Raw genomic sequence first — 20068 nt, forward strand, 5'->3', positions numbered from 1 at the left:
TTCACAAGGTCAGGACCTAAAATCTGAATGTGTCATGTAAGAAATAACATTATGTGGGAATTTCTTAAGCAAGTTTCAAGGTAAAGTTCTTTAGATAACCGTCACGTCAAAGTTTCTGAACTTGAGTCCTCAGGTAGGCATATTTTGAAATCTGATTATCACTTAAAGGACAGTCATCAAGAGTATGAGCAGAAAGGAAGCTTCCATATTTCCATTAGGAAGTCATGTACCTTCATTTTTCTCCCCAGTATTCATGAGCTTCTAATAATAAAGAATAAAGAGAAAATTTCTGTTTTTTTTTTTAAATCATGCAATAAAATACTAGCAAAATGAATCCAGCAATGTACAAAAGAATTATACACCATAACCAAGTGAGATATTCTGGGAATGCAAGGTTGGTTGAACATACAAAAACCAGTCAATGCAATAAATCACATTAACAGAATAAAGGACAAAACTCACAGGATCAGCTCAATAGATGCAGAAAAAGCCTCTGACAAAATCAAACACTCTTTCATGATACTAACACTCAGCAAACTAGGAATAGAAAGGAACTTCCTCAACCTGACAAAAGGCATCTATGAAAACCCACAGACAGCATCATACTTAATAGTACATGACTGAAAGCTTTCCCCTTAAGATCGGGAACAAGTCAAGGATATCCACTCTCACCACTGCTATTCAACATTGTACTGGGGGTTCCAACAGACCAATCAAGCAAGAAAAAGAAATAAAAGGCATCCAGATTGGAAAGAAAAAAGCAAAACTATCTCTATCTGCAGGTGAGCTGATCTTGCATACACAAACTCTGAAGGAACACACGCACACACACGCATGTACACACCGCTACACAACTATTAGGATTAATGAATACATTCAGCAAGGTTGCAGGAAAAATATCAACATACAAAAAAAATAATAAAGTAAAAATATCAGTGATCCATGTTTCCATCACTAAATAATTTTTAGCAACTAAAAAGGTTGCTCTTTTATTTTCATTCATCTCAGCCTGAGATGTAGACATATAAAGTTCAGGATTTACTTTGGCTTTTTAAACGATCTATGATACTTAAGAGAAATGTTTCCTGGTATACACACACTTCTAGAAAATGTGAAGGGATAGATACTTTTGCTCATATAGCCAAGAAGGTTAAGTGATGAGAATTAGAAAAGATTTTGAAGCAACAAAAGATCATCTGCTAGGCCCGTTACAGAGCACTAATGGGCTTAAGCTTTAATTCTCTTCTAATGGGTCTTCTTCAAAGTACTACATAGCAGTTGTAATCAGTTCAAAATATTGCATCTTGATGCTCATACAAAGTAATGACTACATTTTCACTTATTAAGTTTATATTTTCACTTTGGCCCAGTCTCCCAGAGATTTTAAATACCATTAAGCACTTCACAATATGGGTGTGGACTCTTTCTTTCTTCAATTTCATTAGAATTAACATAGAAGGGGTATCTTATTCCAATAATATTGAGCATGCTCCTTACATAACATAAACCAAACACACACAGAAAGGAAAACCGTCCTATGTTTCAGAAAGTTCTTTTCTGAAGATTTGAATACAGACCCTGCCTACTCCAAAATCTGTGAGGAATAAAGTGGGCTCGGGGTAAGACCAAGCTCTGAGAGGTCCTGCTAAGTTCCAGGAAATTCCTTTCACACCATCTACCCTAGGACCTCAATAAACACACATTCATTAATTCACATCAATGGTTAATTATCGTTCCCTATGTATTTGTAGGTTCACTCATCTTCTTTTGTTGCTTAAATTTTTTTCAAACATCAAAACCAGGCTCAAGTTATACGTAAAGCTTCAGCTAAAGAAAACATTAACGAGACTTTTTTTTCTGTAAAGCAGATAGTTTACTGCCTGATTCCCTTCCAATGTATATGGATTTTGCTCCTCATTCACAATTTGCTTCTAATCAGTGATAAGCAAAGTCAAGTTATTAATTTAAGAATCAGGACATAATAACTGAATAATAGTATTCTTTTCTACATGGTGAAGGCAAATTATTTATATATGAAATGTTAAATAAACACATACTTTTAAAAACAATTTCTCTAATCTTGTAAGCCTATCACACAGAAGCTTTGGTCCTTTGGATGAAAACATTTCACCAAGGTTCTTCATCTGTCCCTTTTTTTGCAGTGAAAATTCAAGAGGTGATAAATTCCAGTAAAAAGAAAACCACAGGCCAAAAGACAGAAATCTTCTATAATATATATTATAAAAGAATATGCGACCAGACAGTTCTGTAAGCTTTTTTAAATCTTGTTATTTTTCTTTAACCTAAAAACACTGATTATATGTGTGTGTGTGTGTGTGTGTGTGTGTGTGTATATATACACACACACACATATACATATACACACACACATACACACACTAGTTAAGTACACGGCAGACTGTATCACTGTTTTCAATTTTTCATTGCCCTCCCTTTAAGAGGATACGCATCCCTGCTGGTTGGCATGTGACTTGCAGTACTGCTTTGGAAAAGAAGGATAGTTTCCCTCCCTACTAATATAAGTCTTGAGCTTATGACTTATTAAAGCCAGTGAAATGGGAGCCGTATGACATATGCCACACCCAGCAAAAGCTCTTTTGTCCCCTCCACCAAGAGGATGGCATATTTCAAAATAGTGCCCTCTGTCAGCCTGGGTCTGAGAATGAAAAAGACACTAGAGCACAGCTGACCTTCAACTGCCACATAACATGGACAACTACACTTTGCAACTGTAAGCCACTGAGATCTGGGGGGTGTTTTGTTACTACAGCATCACCTGACAAAAGCTGGCTGATACAAACTGCAACCATAACATTTAACCCACTTCACCATTTTAACTTATCTGTAGGTAGATAAACCTAACAGATGTCATAAACAACCCCTAGGGGAGGCTGATTTCACATTTCAGTATGAAAGAAATATGTAATGACTCAGCTCCAGGTTTGCCAGAATCAAGCAATTTGATGCAAAGCTATCCTGTGTTCTGTATCAGCAATTAATGCATAGATGAGAGAAGAAGGGAATCAAGAGAACAGAAAGCAGCCAAATCGGAAGTCTATAAATACGATAACTACATGACGTAGGGTCACTGTACCAAGACCACAAGGAGCTGTCATCCCACTGGAGAATCTGGGGTCATTCTATGTCCAGAGACTGGGGAGCAAGCATATGGGTATGGACCAAAGTACAGATATGAGGTCAAGGTATAGTCATCCATCTGAAATAATATAATGACCTCAGTTTGGTTCTGACGGAAAAGAAGGAATAGAAATTTTGCCATTTGGGCTATCAAAACTCACTGCTCCTATGTCTAATTGCTTCACCAATTTTGAAGTTCTGGTTTTAACTGTTTTCTATTTTAATTAAAACACACAGAATAAATTTTAAAAACAGGTAATTCTTCACAGCTACAATGCACAGGGCTCATTATGTTAGCCCTGTGGAGTCACAAGAAGGAATCCTTGCTCTCAAGAGAAGAAAGTATTAGAGACCATCTTCTATACCTGTGTTCTGCAGTCATTAAATAAACACAAGCCCACACCTTTGGGGAAAAAAAGATCAGCTAAAAAAATTTTTTTTAAAGGTACAAACTGAAACACTGACTCATACATGCTTCTAAATATCTTTTCAGCCACAGAATGGATACAGTCATTGAATACAACTGCTAATCAAAACATTAAGTAACCATGAGAAGGGAAAAAAGAATTAATAATAAAGTTACCACTTTTTGAGGACCTACTATGTGCTGGGCTATTTATGCATATTATCTCATTTAATCTGCATAGCAAGTCAGTGGCACAGGCATTATTACCTCCATTTTATACATGAAGAAACTGAGGTTAGGAAACAGAGAGGTTAGGCTACTAGTCTAAGGTAGCGCCCCTAGTATACGGCAGTCAGGACCCATTGCATGCTGGCTCCAAACCCCCTGCCCTTCCCGGTATCAAATGGCATCGTTCTAGAATTTCGTCAGCCAGGCAGATTTTTTTCCTTAATATTTAAATTGTCTTATTCAAGGATTTTTAAAGAAGACATTTAAAGTTATTTTTGTCATCTCTTTCAACATGTCACAATTCCTTAAGCCAAGAATCTATTACTGTTACTTCACCCAAATATCTCGTGACACAAATTAAGCCTCTTTACTCCTTCCATGTCATCCAAGTAACACTTCTTATAGTAGTCGTCACATAGCTAGAAGAGACAGTTTGTCTTTATGTAGAAAGTAAGAAGAAACTGCAAGAAAATCTGCATGAAAAAGAATCACCTCGCAAACAATTTCAGATTATTTTCATATGGTAGTTTTACTAATTTGAGTGCTGCACCATCATTATTGTTATTAATAAAGTTACATTTAGGTGTTGGGGTAGACTGGACCAGCTGTGGTGAACAGTTGCAACCATTTTCTTCATCCATAAAACTTGTCAAATTAGTGGTTTTATGAGGATACAAAATTTTTATACATTTGAAATACTGACAAAAAGAGTAGTACCTATAATGACAATGAATTGCAGACAATCCTTGCACAGGAAAGCCTGTTCGATTAGAATTCCACTAGTCTGGAATACACAATAACTTGGACACAGTGTATTATTCATTCCAAATTAAAAAGCTGACAGTAAACATTGTACCTGTTGCACCTGTTGGAGACCACACACACACACACACATATATGCATATATGTATAAATCACAAATATTTTAAGATTGGAAGGGACCTCAGAACCCATGCCCTATAATTCTGTTACTGAGAGACACCAAGATACTTCTGATAGGATGGTGGCCACAGGGAAGGACTCTGGAGCCAGACCGCCTGGGCTAAAACCCCAGCTCTGCCTGCACTGGCTGTGGGACTTTGGGCAAGGTACTCTATACCTTTGTTTCCTTCTCTATAAAATGGGGAATAACAGAACCCGCCTCACAGGTTAGGAAGATTAAATGAGATATAGTACATGTAAAGGACTCACTACACTTTGTGATATACAAGAAACTCTGAGGCCAAATGGGCTGAGTGCCCTTCTAAGGAGATCCTGCCGTTAAATGTCAGAGCAACATTCTGGGGCACCTGACTCTGTCAGTCTTGTGTGTTTGAAAACATTTTAAAAAATCCATTTTCAACAGTCCACAATGAGAAAAGGCCACTAATTTTTTCCTGACAACGTAGCCTCATCCAATTCCTTCTGAATCAAAATTATTTCTAAAAACACTCTAATTAAATTACAGACAGAGGATGTGACACAGGTCTACGCTAACATGGCTTAGTCAGTTTTTCAAAAATACCTATGAAACACTTATAATTTACTGTTTCAAGTCTAATATTTGATACTATCCTCTTCTCATGGTTCCATTCTCTGAAACTCCCATTTCTCATAGGGATTTTTAAAGTCTCCGCTGCCCCCCACGTTTGGACATCTGGAACCACCTTGCATTCTTCCTCTCCTCCTGGGCCCGGCCAGCCCACGCCCTTCTCTGAGACCTTCCTCCCTGAGCTCACCCCCTCCCTCCCCTCCACAGTGAGAGCATTCAGTCTCTTTCACTCCCACTGCCCTGTCCCCACACCTCCTCAACCAGAGTCCTCTAAAGCAGCTGACCATGGTGGGGAGTGGGTGGGGAGGGACAGACTGGGAGTCTGGGGTCAGCAGACGCAAACTAGTATATACACAGTGGGGAAAAAAAGGAGGTCTTACTGCATAGCCCAGAGAACTATATTCAACATCCTGTAATAAACCAGAAGGAAAAAGTATATATATAGATATACACACACACACATATATATATACATATATATGTGTACTGATATAACTGAATCCCTTTGCTGTACAGCAGAAATTAACACAACACTGGAAATCAACTATACTTCAATAAAATAAAAAATAAAGCAGTCGACTGTGGCCCCCACTCTCTTCTGGCTCCCACCTCTCTGCACGGGCTGCGTTCCCTCCCACTGCCCCTGTGGCTCCTCAGCCTATGTGCTCCCTCCTCACTCTTCCTGGATCATCTTGTCCAATCTCATGGCTGTCACTACATATGCTGACAACTCCCAAATCTTTATTTCTGTCCCTTCCTTCTTCCTAAAGGTCACTACCATACAGCAAACTTCCTGCCGGCAACTCTACCTGCACGGCCCACAGGCGTTCCAAATGGAACGCTGTAAAATCTAAACACTCCACCCTTCCCCAGTCGGCTTGCTCCTCCTCCTAAACTCCTCACCTCATCACACAACCTCAACAGCCTGAAAGCACCTTTGGCCCCTCACCCTCCATCATTCCCCCAACCAGTCGGCAAGTTTTCCAATGTAATCTCCTACACCAGGGGTCCCCAAGCCCGGCGCCGCAGACCCCTGTTAGGACCCGGGCCGCACAGCAGGAGGTGAGCGGCGGGTGAGCGAGCGAAGCTTCATCTGTATTTACAGCCGCTCCCCATCGCTCGCATTACCGCCTGAGCTCCGCCTCCTGTCAGCATTACGGTGAGTTGTATACGTATTTCATTATATACTACAATGTAACAGTAATAGAAATAAAGTGCACAATAAATGTAATGCGCTTGAATCATCCCAAAACCATTCCCCCGCCTCCCCGGTCCGTGAAAAAATTGTCTTCCATGAAACCGGTCCCTGGGGCCCAAAAGGTTGGGGACCTCTGCCCTACACACTTTTCTAGTCATCCCCTACCCTCCATCCTCCCTGCCTGACCTGATCCTCCAGACGTGGCCCATCACAGCCACCAGACTCACCCATGTCAAATGCCTTCTAGAAATAATAAAATGCAAGTGTGGGGGGCTTCCCTGGTGGCGCAGTGGTTGAGAATCTGCCTGCCAATGCAGGGGACACGGGTTCGAGCCCTGGTCTGGGAAGATCCCACATGCTGCGGAGCAACTGGGTCCGTGAGCCACAACTGCTGAGCCTGCGCGTCTGGAGCCCGTGCTCCACAACAGGAGAGGCCGCGACAGTGAGAGGCCCACACGCCGTGATGAAGAGTGGCCCCCACTCGCCTCAACTAGAGAAAGCCCTCGCACAGAAAAAAAGACCCAACACAGCCATAAATAAATAAATAAATAAATAAATAAATAATAAAATGCAAGTGTGACCATTTTGTTCCCCTGCTCAAACGGCAGGCCATCACCTAAGGGAAAATGTCCAAGCTCCTCGGAATGCCACGTGAGGCCCTCCACACCCCAAACGCCTCTCCTGCTGCTGCCTACCTGGAATGCTTCAGACCCACAACCTACCTGTGTTTGTCGCTGCTACTGTCACAACATGCTATTTTGCACCTCTTTGCCCTTGCTTACATTGTTGCACCTGGCACACAACCTGCTCCCCGACTCCTAGCCTAACTCCTGCTCACCCTTTGAAACTCAAATCGAATGTCACGTTCCCCAGGAAATCTTCCCTAAAACTCCACAATGGATAGGGTACCCTTTTATGTACTCCACAGGATTCCCTATTAGAGCAGGTAAAAAACCTACTGAGGTTATTTGAAAGAATCTGAGCCTTACATACACAGACACCGAAGGCTAAAAATGTGGCATTGACTTCTGTGTCTGGCTTAATAAGTAGTTGCTCATCTCAACCCAAAAACCTATAAATCTAGAGAAGGAGGGTTATGAAAAGCAGCTTAAGGCATCCATACAGTGTTACATTATTGTATATAATATTTCAGGACACTAAAATATTATTTTTGTCCTGCTGAGGGGTAACAGTAAAGGAAAGAACAGAAATTAATTTACGTAACTAATTTTCTACCTAAATATTAGAAACGAAAATACCATACTTCCTCCCTTTTTTGATGATAAATATTTAATTTCCATACTCAGAACTTGTTAACTCAGCCTTGGAGTTTTAATTCAAGTTGCAGCGGTTGCGGGGAGGGCCAGGTGGTAGGTAAAATTCACCGCTTTCCCATAAGATACTTCTCTCAGGTATCACTGAGAATAATAAGTTTACATACTTATTATTTATATATATTATATATAAATTATAATATTAAATATACTATCTATAAGTAATTATTATATATATAAGTATAGATATACATTTATGCTTTTCTCAGGTATCAATGAGAATAATAAGTTTAATACTCTACTTACTGAAAAACAAACACACACTCTAAAGGAAAGTCACCCAAAAGATTTAGCTCTCAGAAGCCAAGCCATATTCTAGGGAAGGATCTATCTTTAGTGAAAAAAACACAAATGGGAGAGTCCACGTGGCTCCAGCTGAGCGGCAACCCCAGCCCCTCCCGCCCCGGCACACGGACATTCTTCTGAGAAGGACTCAGCCCTGCAAGCAACATCTGTCCTGAGCTCCAAATGATCGGGGCGCTCAGGAATAGCATGGGCCTTCCTGCCTCACCGCAACCTGAGCCCAAACAACGGGAGCCAGGTGAAGGCTTCATCCTGGACCTACACAGCCAGCCTTACAACTGGTATACCAGAGTAATACAGTATAAACCACTGGATTTTCCACCAAAGAGGGAAGGCTGCTGCAAACGGATGTTAGCTGAAGTAGTATGCTTCCCCCATCACCACTGATGCTGCAGCCTGCTTCCTCAGGAGGACAGACAGCTTAACATATTTTGTTCCGAGGGTCTCTAAAGCTACACCCTCTCATCCAGGGAATCCTCATTTCCACCACTGCTATGGACCAGGAGAGTGGCTAAACAGCACATTTCACAAGGTGGAGGGACCAACCCATTCCGGACCCAGAGCCTCTATTTCAGTGAACTGCAGAGTCCATGGCCAGTGGAGACACCTGCCCCTCAGCCTGAGGTAAAGCCCTCCACCTCCAACAGCACTTTCCTCCTCAGCAACTCTGAGAAATGACACCAATGGGCTATGAAAGGGAGCAAGCTGGGCCACATTGACAGCCTATCTCCTTAGTCAAGCCCCAATTCTGAATAACGAAGTTTAGAATTTAGCTGATGGCCAGCAGTTGCTTTTTTGTTCTGAAGGAACTCTTGGGTGTGCCTTCTTAGGACCCAACAGAGAAAACCACTAACTCTGAGAGACCCCTTTGGGGGAAAGTTGTGCAAATCACCTGACTATTCCGTTATTTGTATCATTACTGAGAGTCAATAAATAGTGTTTTCTCCAGTGTGAGAGAAAATACATTAATTTGATGATACGAGTACAAACCAAAGCAATAACCAAACACATGCTTTCCTTACAATGGGTCTGATCTATCTCCATGCTTGAGGGCAAGAGTTTCCCTCTCACCTGTTCCCAGATAGAAAAGTTACATGGAATGCAACATCACCTATTTCACGAAATGGTTAAACACAATTAGTCAGATAACATAATGGATTATGAGGTAGAAGGCAATATCACAGCCACTAAAAGCACAAATGCAAAGTACTGCACCAAACAACAGGCTAAAAAGCTATTGCGAACACTTCCTCTGTGGGTTCACATGTGTCCTAAGACTGCAAGATTTAAAGGAGTCACTATCGTTCCTTAAAAGTCAGCTCTGTTTTCCCAATCTGAAATGGTCACAATTGTGTAAGTCCAACCTATCTTGCTCTTATCAGCCACAGTCTTCCATGCCTATCTCAGAGAATGGAAATGTGTGTGTGTGTGTGTGCGCACACACACACACAAACCCTCATTAAGAAGATAAATAAACTTCCCGCCAATCTCACAGCACAAAGTCAACCGTGCTGTATTTACTCACACAATCAGTCCCATCTGCACTTATTCTTCTAATGAAGTAGAAATGGAAATTAAACGTGGAAACTGCAGCTAAGTCTGACCACCTGAGGGACTCGGGGCACTCTGTGGTGGGGAAGAGGGAGAGGTGGCCGGCAGTGCTGGGAGAGAAGGTCCCCATCGGAGGCTCTGAGCCCACCATGGGTTCCACCAGGAGCTGAGCTGCAATTTCTTTTAGGACACTGCGAAAGTTGCAATTTGCAGCTATGGCCACAGGGTAGTGCAGTAATTCTGCAAAATAGTTACCCCCCTCTCCCATCACTGCCACCTCCCTGCCCCACCCTACCCCCAGGTTCCCTGCCAAAGAGAACGGGAACTTTTGGTCTGAGTCCTGGGCACCTACAGGAGCGCTTGTGAGATTCCCGACAAATCCAGAGTGTTTCTAAGACTCTGAATCCAGTTACTCTCAGCATTGGCTCCTGAAGAAGAAGGACTCCGTCTCTGAAGGGCTGACAAGAACTGTAAAGCTATAAAAAGTGATTAGCCTATTTATTACAAACTTTGTTTACTTAGGTTTTTATGTTTATTTCCCACTATATCCCCACTAGGATACAATTAACCACCCCCTCACTCATCAAAATTGTATTAGAAAGACTCACAAAAATAAAATAAATGCTGCATCTAAATGTAACCTCCTGGCACTGTGGAATTGTAATGTTATTATACAAAGCCTCCTCAAAATAAAAAGAAGATGATGCAGAATTTTTAAAGAGCTTCTTCTCAAAGGAATTTTTATCCTTTTAACTCTTGCTACTCAAGGTTTGGCCTATGGACCAGCAGTTATACCTGGGAGCTGGTTAAAAATGCAGAATCATAGCCCTACCCTGCACCTATTAAATCAGAATCTATATTTTATCAAGATCCCTAAGTTACCTGGATGCACGTTAAAGTTTGAGAAACGCTGGCCTGAGTGCTAGGTAAGCATATGGACCTTTGTTTTCAAAACTGTTTTCTAAGCCCTAAGTCTTTTCTTCCTCTCAAGATACATTTTAAAGAGAAACAAATATATTTTGACATTTGAACACAAAACAGACAGATTATTTCCCAGAATTGGTGATGACCCACTAGAGTAAAGCCTTTTTCTATCTAAACTGCCAGGTAACTAATTAACATTTCAATGAACATTGCCGGAAAATTTGGTCTGTCACCTCGTAACTCAGGTAAAAAATGCAGGTTGATACAGCCACTATGGAGAACAGTATGGAGGTTCCTGAAAAAACTACAAATAGAACTACCATACGACCCAGCAATCCCAATACTGGGCATATACCCTGAGAAAACCATAGGTCTAAAAGAGTCATGTACCAAAATGTTCATTGCAGCTCTATTTACAATAGCCAGGACATGGAAGCAACCTAAGTGTCCATCGACAGATGAATGGATAAAGAAGATGTGGCACATATATACAATGGAATATTACTCAGCCATAAAAAGAAATGAAATGGAGGTATTTGTAATGAGGTGGATGGAGTTAGAGTCTGTCATACAGAGTGAAGTAAGTCAGAAAGAGAAAAACAAATACAGTATGCTAACACATATATACGGAATCTAAGGAAAAAAAAAAAAAAAGGCCATGAAGAACCTAGTGGCAAGACGGGAATAAAGACACAGACCTACTAGAGAATGGACTTGAGGATATGGGGAGGGGGTGGGGTGAGATGTGACAGGGTAAGAGAGTGTCATGGACATATATACACTACCAAATGTAAAATAGATAACTAGTGGGAAGCAGCCGCATAGCACAGGGAGATCAGCTCGGTGCTTTGTGACCACCTAGAGGGGTGGAATGGGGAGGGTGGGAGGGAGGGAGATGCAAGAGGGAAGAGAAATGGGAACATATTGTATATGTATAACTGATTCACTTTGTTATAAAGCAGAAGCTAACACACCATTGTAAGGCAATTATACTTCAATAAAGATGTTTAAAAAAAAAAGAGAAAAAAAAAATGCAGGTATGACAAGAAAAATTTAACTAAGACTAACAGACTCCTATTGCAGCACTCCAGAGGATTTCTGGAAACTAATTTCCTGTCATAAAAAAAAAAAAGGAAAAATAAAATTATTTCAGCTCAAGTTAAGCATGTAACTCTAAACTGAGTTGCTATGATAGCGGGGTCTCCAAATTACAGTCACCGTTGTTTACCTCGGCTAACAAGGAGCCTCCTGAGAAGAAATTACGTGAAGAAGCCTAAGTACCCTCCACGCCTTTCTCCACATGTGAGTGGAGAAACTGCAGAGGGGAAAAATACACAAGTGAATACAATTAATGACTTTGGCTCTCTTTGATTCCTGCTCCCCTGTGATGGGGATGATCATAGAATCCTGAAGCTGGAAGGACTCAGAAATCACTTCTTGCTGTTGGTCCACTTACTCTGGAAAGCTCTTTCTACAAAGTCCCCGGCAGGGGGTCTACAGCCTCCTACAGACAGGTCATTGTTACCCTCTGAGACAGCCTTGTCACACCACTGTTAGATAACCTCACACCCACTGATTTACTTATATCCTTGGACAAACCCAGCGAAACACCTGGAAACACTCGGGGGGCCTCCATCACATCCCCAGGTGTTAGTTTCCATAGACTAAACCCATTAAGTTTCTTGGATAGTGTGGTATCCTCTCATCCTGGTATAACTGTGTTATTTTGTTTCTGTTGAAGCTAAATTATGATTAGCCTGACAATTTAATGAGACCCACAGAGCCAAATGAAGTCATTTGATGTAATGGGTGGTAATTCAATACATTCTTGGTGAAACATCAAAGATTATGTAATGGTTAATATATCTACATTTGTTACTAGTACAACCATAAGTAAGGACGTATTTGTCTGCTCAACTATGACGTACAACTAGGAAAAACTACCAGCCTCTACTCAAGAATGTCCCTGGGTCCCATTACCAGGAACAGAACTCCACACCAGATGGATGACCTGACCCAACGTGACCTTTCTGTATCCTTCCTTGTTTATGATAAAGAGACGTTTTGAAGGAAGCAAAGGGTATAAAAGAACTGCATTTGGCATTCACAAAGCAATTGACACTTTCATTACTTAACATCACAACCTTATGAGGTAGGCCAGTATAAGTGCTGTTGTTTTATAAGTGATTAAGCCAAGACTGAGAATAGGGAATGAGAAAGATGGTGAGCTGCCCAGGGCCAAACAGAAAGGGAGGCTGGAGCCAACTGAATTCAGAAACCTCAATTAAATTCCCAAACAAATGAAAACAGGCAACACTGAAAGTAAGTTTTATGGATTTCACTTTGAAACTAAACAAGGAAACATTATGTTACCATTAAATGATATTTAAAATTGTCTTTTATGTCCTTGATTTTGCCCCCCAAGGCTTTATTCCCAAAATAAAGAAAATTTAAACAGGCAAACTTATTCCAGGTTGAAAATTCCATTTACACAGGAAAAAAAAAATCTTGCATTTCATTTTCAGAGGTTTTTTTTTCTTAATTTGACTGTTACTTTAACCAATATTATGCCAAAGGGCCTTGTTCAAGTTGCTAAATTTAAAGTGGCATAGATTAGACCCATTCTGGTTCACAGGGACATTCTCCCGAAATAGATTTTCAGCATTTTATAAGCCTCCTACATTTTCACAAAAGAGACTCTGGAACACAGGAAAGAATTATTTCCCCACACACAATACTCATGTTCATCGTCATCAAAAGGCACTTGGTTAAAACTCATCTGCACATCCAGCGCCCATCCTCCGTTATCCTGACACCGAGCTTGAGAGGTTGAGCCCTCAACTTCGAGGCCCTGAATTAACAAATCCCCCGCCAGCTTTTTCCAAAACACACCACCCACAGTACCACAAGTGGATGCACCCCTCAGCTCCCGGCCCCCAGCATTCCACTGCTTCCCATCCACACCTCCCTACCTCTTCCACGACGGCCATCAGCCCCTTCCCGGAGGCAGCCCTCCAGCCCCGACCCTGGAAGCCACTCTGCTGGAAACTTTCTCACCCCTGCACCTGGGGAAGCCCTTCGCCACGCCCTGGGCGTGTTCTGGGGCTCTCGGCCAATGATGGCCACCGCAGCCAACCAGTCCACCACTTCGGGCCAATGAGAACGAGCGGGGCCAACGGGGCTAGACCTATGGGCTCCAGGACGCCCGGCGCTCAGGCCACGCCCAGCGAAGGTGATGGGCCCCAGGTGCGTCTCTCCTGTGCTCCGTGTTCTGGGAAACTGCTTTCACCCCTATGGGCTGACGAAAGGGATAGGGGTAGACCTTAAAATGTTTGCTTTGTTGGGGCTGGAGGGAAGGGCTAATAAGGGTCAAGATCAGGGATCCGGGTAGTTGCCTGACTCTACCCCGGGGAGCCTAAGGAGGTCTGGAAGAAGGCGATTGACTTGCAGAGAACCAAGTGGGGTCAGCAGGCACTACTGGAGACGAAGTTGTTAGTGCCTCCACCTGGCTCCCCTTCCCCCCACAGGAGTGCAGTACATCTTCCCCCTGAGTTAGTTAATAACTTCATCTTCACCCAACGAGCTCCACGCTTTATTTCCTCCTTATTTCTAGTCACGGCCTTCGCTCCACATGGACTTTCCTCCTTTTTATTTTCTCTTTCTGAAAGTCCACTTCTCCAAGAGGCGTTCCACAGGCCCCTCAGCCCTAAAGGTCTCTTCCCCTCCCAACAGGATGCGCCCTCCTCCCCCTCAAATGGGCAGCGTCAGCTTTGTACAGCAGATATGGATGTGGACGGCTTATTCTCCTACAAGTTCCTCGCAAACGCTCCGTTTCCTATGCATCGCTACAGTAAGTTTCTTTTTTCCCCTAAACTACAGGTTTCAATCCATCGATGGGGAAGTTTTAAAAAAATAGAACAGAAAATATCAAAGTACATTTCCCATAATATGGATAAGTGTTATTTCATGACACTTGTTTCAGTTATGAGTATGTGTGCACACAAATGATGTGGTGGGTTGCAATGTTAAACATAGTTGTTACTGTGAGTCATGGTATAAAACGTTTGAAAGCTACTGCTCTCTGGTACCTAACCTAGAGGGATGCCTAATGCTCTATGAATGCTTACTGAATTGAACAAATTGGTGAGTATGATACAATCCACTTATTACAACTTCAAAGGTTCCACTTTGAAAGAATATAAAGTATAATGCCTCCTGGAACAAAAGTAAATGGATTCTGGGCTATGTGAAGCTATGGGGCGATGGGGCGGGGGAGTAGTAGAGAGGGATCTGAATATTTACTATTTTATTTCAACAGACTTTCTCCCCAGTAACTAACATGTGTCTATATTTAAGGGAGATTAAATACAATTTTGACCAAGTTCACTGTGGAAAGCTTTTCTCATTCACTGAAACCACCTCATGATTACAAAGTTCTGCATCTTTAAAATATTTGGTATAGGTAATTCCACCATGATTCATAAAAGGATCTTTCAGAGACACCATGAAAGCCTTTGTTCCAGTTCTTTCTTTGCCCAAGATGCCGCTATGTCCTCTCAATACCCCACCCCCACCGTCTGTAAAAAATCCCATTCATCTTCCAAGGCTTAGTTCAAAGGCCACCTTTTCCACGGAAGCCTTTTTTTTTTTTAAACTCGATTTTTCCACTTTCTCTCCTCCACCACCCACCCCAGTCCCAAATATGGTCTTTTTCACTTCTGAATTACCAGTGCCGAAACGTTTTTATACTTGTGTCCTTGTCTTATCCCCACTAGACAATAACACGCACAACCTATGGTTTACTCTTCTCTGTATCCCCTGTGGCAACCAGCATGAGGTCTTGTATTTAAGAGATGATCAATAAAATTTGTTAAGTGAATAAATGAAAGCAACTGTTACCCTGTTCAAAGGGATGGTCATTATTTTAAAGGCCCTGAGGAAGGGCGCACATGCCCAGCAGCTGATCAAAAGCTGGTGGAGAACAGGAAGAGGAGCCAAGGGGATAGAGGAGGAGTCTGAGAAGGGGTTCTGCTCCTCTGGTCACCCGCCCCTGTAAACTTACTGAATCCCCCCAGCTCTTCAGGGATTCGGCTCTACCGAATGAAACTAGGGAGCCGGGTATAGAATGAATGCCTCCACCTTGGTCCAAATTCTTCCTTCGTACTTCAAACCAGAAATGGGAAGTGGAACTAGAGGTGGGAATTAGGGCAACCCCTCTCAATTTTAAGGCGTGGCTGAAAAGAAAAGTTGAAACAGCCATCTGGATAATTCAGGCTCAAAATCTCCCCCTCCACCTTGAAAAATAAGTATGGGAGTTTCTGGAGGGCAAGGAAGGAGGGGTAAGGGTGTGTGCAAGGAAGCAGAGAAGATTAAATTCAATAGTACTGAGCTTTTCTCTTCATATTGTCTATACAGTCATTTGGGGACACTTCCAGTGACCACTAGACTAAGCTAGCTCAGATTCAAAGCCACAGTCACAACTAACAAACTGCAATTTGTTTTTTTGGAAAACGATGCCCACCAATGAGAAAAAATTGTTTGTTAAAATACCATTTTCCTTTGCCATTCATCTGTACCTTCCCCCCCTCAAAGAAAAGTGTTTTTCTAAAAGGGATTAAAGAAAGAAGTTTTTAGTAGTTTCTATTTTAAATTTATATACATTTTAGAAGTTAATTCAAGTAGGGCAGCAGACGTAATTTCCTAAATCGTGGTATTGTTTTCAAATCTTTAATTTTAAATTAATATAATTAAGGGCTCTGACCTTCTCTTTCTTTTATATTTTAGCAGAACCTTAATTTCCAGTCCATCAAGGTTTTGTTTTGTAATTAATTTCGGAGCTGCTCTCATAAACTGGGAATACATCTGCAATACTATAGAAAATACGCTGGATTTGAAGTCAGAAAACTGAGTTTTGAAATTAATGCTAGGTTTGAATATGGCTTCTCCACTTCTAGATGTGTGACCTTGGGCAGGTCACCTGATCTTCCCCACCCTCAATTTCCCAATCTGTAAAATGGGAATAACAATAGTTATTGCTTGTTTCCTAAGGTTGCTCTGAAGATTAAATGAACTAAGACATGTAATGTACTAGAACAGAGTTAAAACATTCTAAAGTACATGCATTGTACTTAGAACAGTGTCTGGCTAAATGTTTGGTAAATGTTAGTTTAAAAATTCCGCTGTCATTTGTTTTATGGTCGCAGTAAAGCCATTTTACAGTTCAAAGCCTCCATTTCCTTGTCTGTAAAATGGGACTACTACCACTTACCACTTCTGGGATTGTTATGAGATTCAAATAAGAAAACAATGGATATGGAAATGTTTGACCCACAGAAAGCACTCAAATGTTAGTTATTTGGGGTCACCTGTAAGCTTAAAAACAAGCCATAAACTTAAAAACGTATAAAGTCAACCATAAAATTGAGTTAGAAAATACCATCCAAAAAATTCATCCATGACTGAGAGAATGTCCAGGTTAGAAATGCATACTCAAAGAGTTTGGGTTATCTTTAACTGATGAGACATATATAAGCTCTTAGAAGATATAAATTCTACATCTGCAAACTAGAAACACTCCCTCAGTCAAGCCAAACTGTCCTACTATATTGTAAGCAAGAAATCCTGCACAGTTTCATAAGCCAAAGACAAATCGATGGATTGATTAAAATCTGACTGCACGTACAGTAGCTTTTTAAAAACGCTTTTTTAAAATTTTTTTTTAAATAATAAAAGTACGTAGCTAATGTAAATTTCAAGTCAATTCAACAGGCATTTATTATGTAACTGTGCTCCAGGTAACTCAGCTGGGAACTAAAGATGCAGAGGGAAAGACAGCTCAGGCCTGTGCTGGGAAAGCCACAGATTACGGCTGATAATTTCAAAATATCACTCGTAAAAGTCATGAGGCCTTCAGTTTTGAGTCAGCAAGCAGACAAGCAGCCTAAAAACCTGCCAAAACAAAAAGTTCTTCCTTTTGACTGAAAATGTGACTTTTAAAAGCAAAAGTCAATTTTAAAGCACAGTTTCTACCTGCAAGCCTACTGAATTTGTGCCAGAAACCAACATTTCTAAGTGTAAACCTGTAAAGTCATAGGTATCTGTAAATAAAAGGCTGAAATAACCCCAGCAGCAACAACACAGTAATTAGCGACTTTTATAGAGTAATAACATGTTTCATATTCTTTCTACACTGGCTCTTTGAAGTTTCCAGTGTAATATATAAAAGTTTTATTACATTAGGGCCCATCCTTGTGTATTTTATAGGCACCAGCATTATGCAGAGCAAGCTGTACTTACTCATCCTGGGATCTTTTATAAGAAACTGCTCGATAATGCACTAGCTTTGTGTCCAGTTTAGTTAGTTACACCTGGCTTTAGACAGATCAGTCACTGGAAGCCTGCAGCATGGAAAATATACACATTTCCACATATTATATACGATCTGTAAATCAAAAGGCAGTTTAGCTTTAAAACTGCCCACTGCATATTCATGTGCACACCACTTGCAGTTTTAGACACATGTGAACTCTTTACTGAATTCAATAAAAGGGGGGGGGGGGGACCAAACCTCAGCTCTACAATAAGCGATTACCAGGGGCAGAACAGAATGCAGTTAATATGCTTGTTCCACAGATGTTCATTCCCGTAAATATTAAACATAACACAAGTTCCTCCAGGAATATGCAGGCGGTAATTTTACCACCTGAATAGGGCTGGTTGGAAACATTTAGGAGATTGGGGCGGGGGGTGGATAAGAGGGACGTGGAAACAGCCAATGGGATTTTTAACACACCCGCAACTAGAATTAAACTGCTTCCAGCGGCGCTTTACCTACAGTAGCTCCTCAATATGGGAACCCCGGCCCACAGAACCCCGAGGGCTCTTCCACAGCCTCCCGCTCCCCAGGCTGCGAGCTTTGAGCGCGGAATAAAGGGATACACGGGGCGCCGGTGGGCTGGAGCGGGGACAGGAGTGTAACCGTGGCCAGGCGGGCTGTGAAGAAAGGGCTCAAAGGGATTGCGAACCTCGAGGAAACGCGTCTCCCAGGGCCAGGGCCTCACAATTCCCGCACGGAGAAGCACTCGCCCCCTGCCCTCGGGTGCACTTTCCATCTCGAGTGGGAGAGACAGAAAGGACGCGGCCGCCAAGACCCGACGCAGACAGGCAGGAGGCTGGAGCATCCGCTAAGGGCACTTCGCAGCGGCCACAACTCCAGAGGGTCGCTGGTGTGAACCGGCGGCCCTCGGAGAAGAGGGGGGGGCGCGAATGGAGAGAAGGGAGGTGAGAGGGGCCGGGGGGCCGAGGGGTGGATCCCCCGGCACTAGTGACACGTTCTAGAAATCGGTTCCTTTTCTCTCCACGGCTGCGCTCTGCCCCCGGCTCTCCAGATCACCGGCCCCCGGGCTAGGGCGGGCAGCACCGGGGGGAGGGGACGGGAAAGGGGGGCGAGAAGACGGGCGGGCGGCCGGACCACCCCCCGGGGGAGGCGGGAAGGAGCCGGCGCGGCGGGCGCCCCCGACCCACCCCGCCCCCACGGCGGCCGGTCGCCCGAGCCCCCCGCCCAGGTGAGGGCGCGCGGGCCGCCGCGGTCGCCCCCCGCGGCTCTCTCGCTCGCTGGCTCGCGCCCGCCCGGCCGGCACGGGGACTCACCACAGCGACTCGAGGTCCCATTCCTGGAGCAGGGCTAAGTCGAAGCTGTCCATGGTGGGAGGTGTCAGCGCCGCCGCCGCCGCCGTCGTCGCCGCCGCCGCCGAGGCTCGGGCCGCCCGCGCGCTGCAACGAAAGGCGCCGCTCAAGGTGCATCCCGGCCGCTCCGGAGCGGCCGCCGCCCGCCCGCCCGCTGCCCGCTCCCGGCTCGGGGCTCCCGGCGCCCCCCTCCCCGCCTCTGGGCCGGCCGGGCTGCTGGCGGCGACCGGCGCACTCACCCGCTCGCCGGCTCGCGCAGGCACACTCCGCAGAGAGCGGCGAGATCGCCGCCGCCGCCGCCGCCTCGCCCCCCCCACCCCCCGCGCCCGCCCCTCCTCCCGCCCTCGCGGCGGCCCGGCCCGCTGCAGCCGCCGCCGCCGCGCCGCTCCGCGCCCGCCCGCCTTTCTCCTCGGGGAGGCGCGTGTGCGCGGGCGAGGCCGAGACGCGCGCGCGCCGTGAGCCCCGCGCCGCGCCCGCCCCGCGCGCCCCTGCACTCCCCGCGCCGCTCCCCGGGTCCCGGCCGCTCGCAGGCCTCGCCGCCCCGCCCGCCGCGACCCCCGCGTCCCCCCTCCGCCGCCCCTGGCCTCCCGGGGGCGCCCAGCGCGGTCGGGCGAGCGGGGGCGAGGGTCGGGCGGCGGCGCAGAGGGCCGGGATGCGGAGCCCGCCCGGCCTGCCGCATCTTCTGCCCCGGCCCCGCCCGGCCTCTCCCGGGTGCACGCACTTCTTGGGGGCCCCGGGCTTCTCCTGAG

The 20068-nt window shown here is 44.2% G+C and overlaps 1 protein-coding gene across 2 annotated transcripts in view; it reads right to left on the bottom strand.

Annotated features, from left to right (window-relative positions):
* Positions 1 to 19336, bottom strand: part of AFF3 (ALF transcription elongation factor 3) — a 558847-nt gene extending 539511 nt beyond the window's left edge. For both annotated transcript variants that reach the window (XM_068564632.1, XM_068564631.1), the window contains exon 1: positions 19284 to 19336. In XM_068564632.1, the coding sequence (XP_068420733.1) occupies positions 19284 to 19336 (53 nt within the window). The remainder of the gene's footprint in view (positions 1 to 19283) is intronic.
* Between the last annotated feature and the right edge of the window lie 732 nt (positions 19337 to 20068).

This window comes from Eschrichtius robustus, chromosome 15 (genome assembly GCF_028021215.1).
Source record: "Eschrichtius robustus isolate mEscRob2 chromosome 15, mEscRob2.pri, whole genome shotgun sequence".
In the NCBI taxonomy this organism is placed as follows: Eukaryota; Metazoa; Chordata; class Mammalia; order Artiodactyla; family Eschrichtiidae; genus Eschrichtius; species Eschrichtius robustus.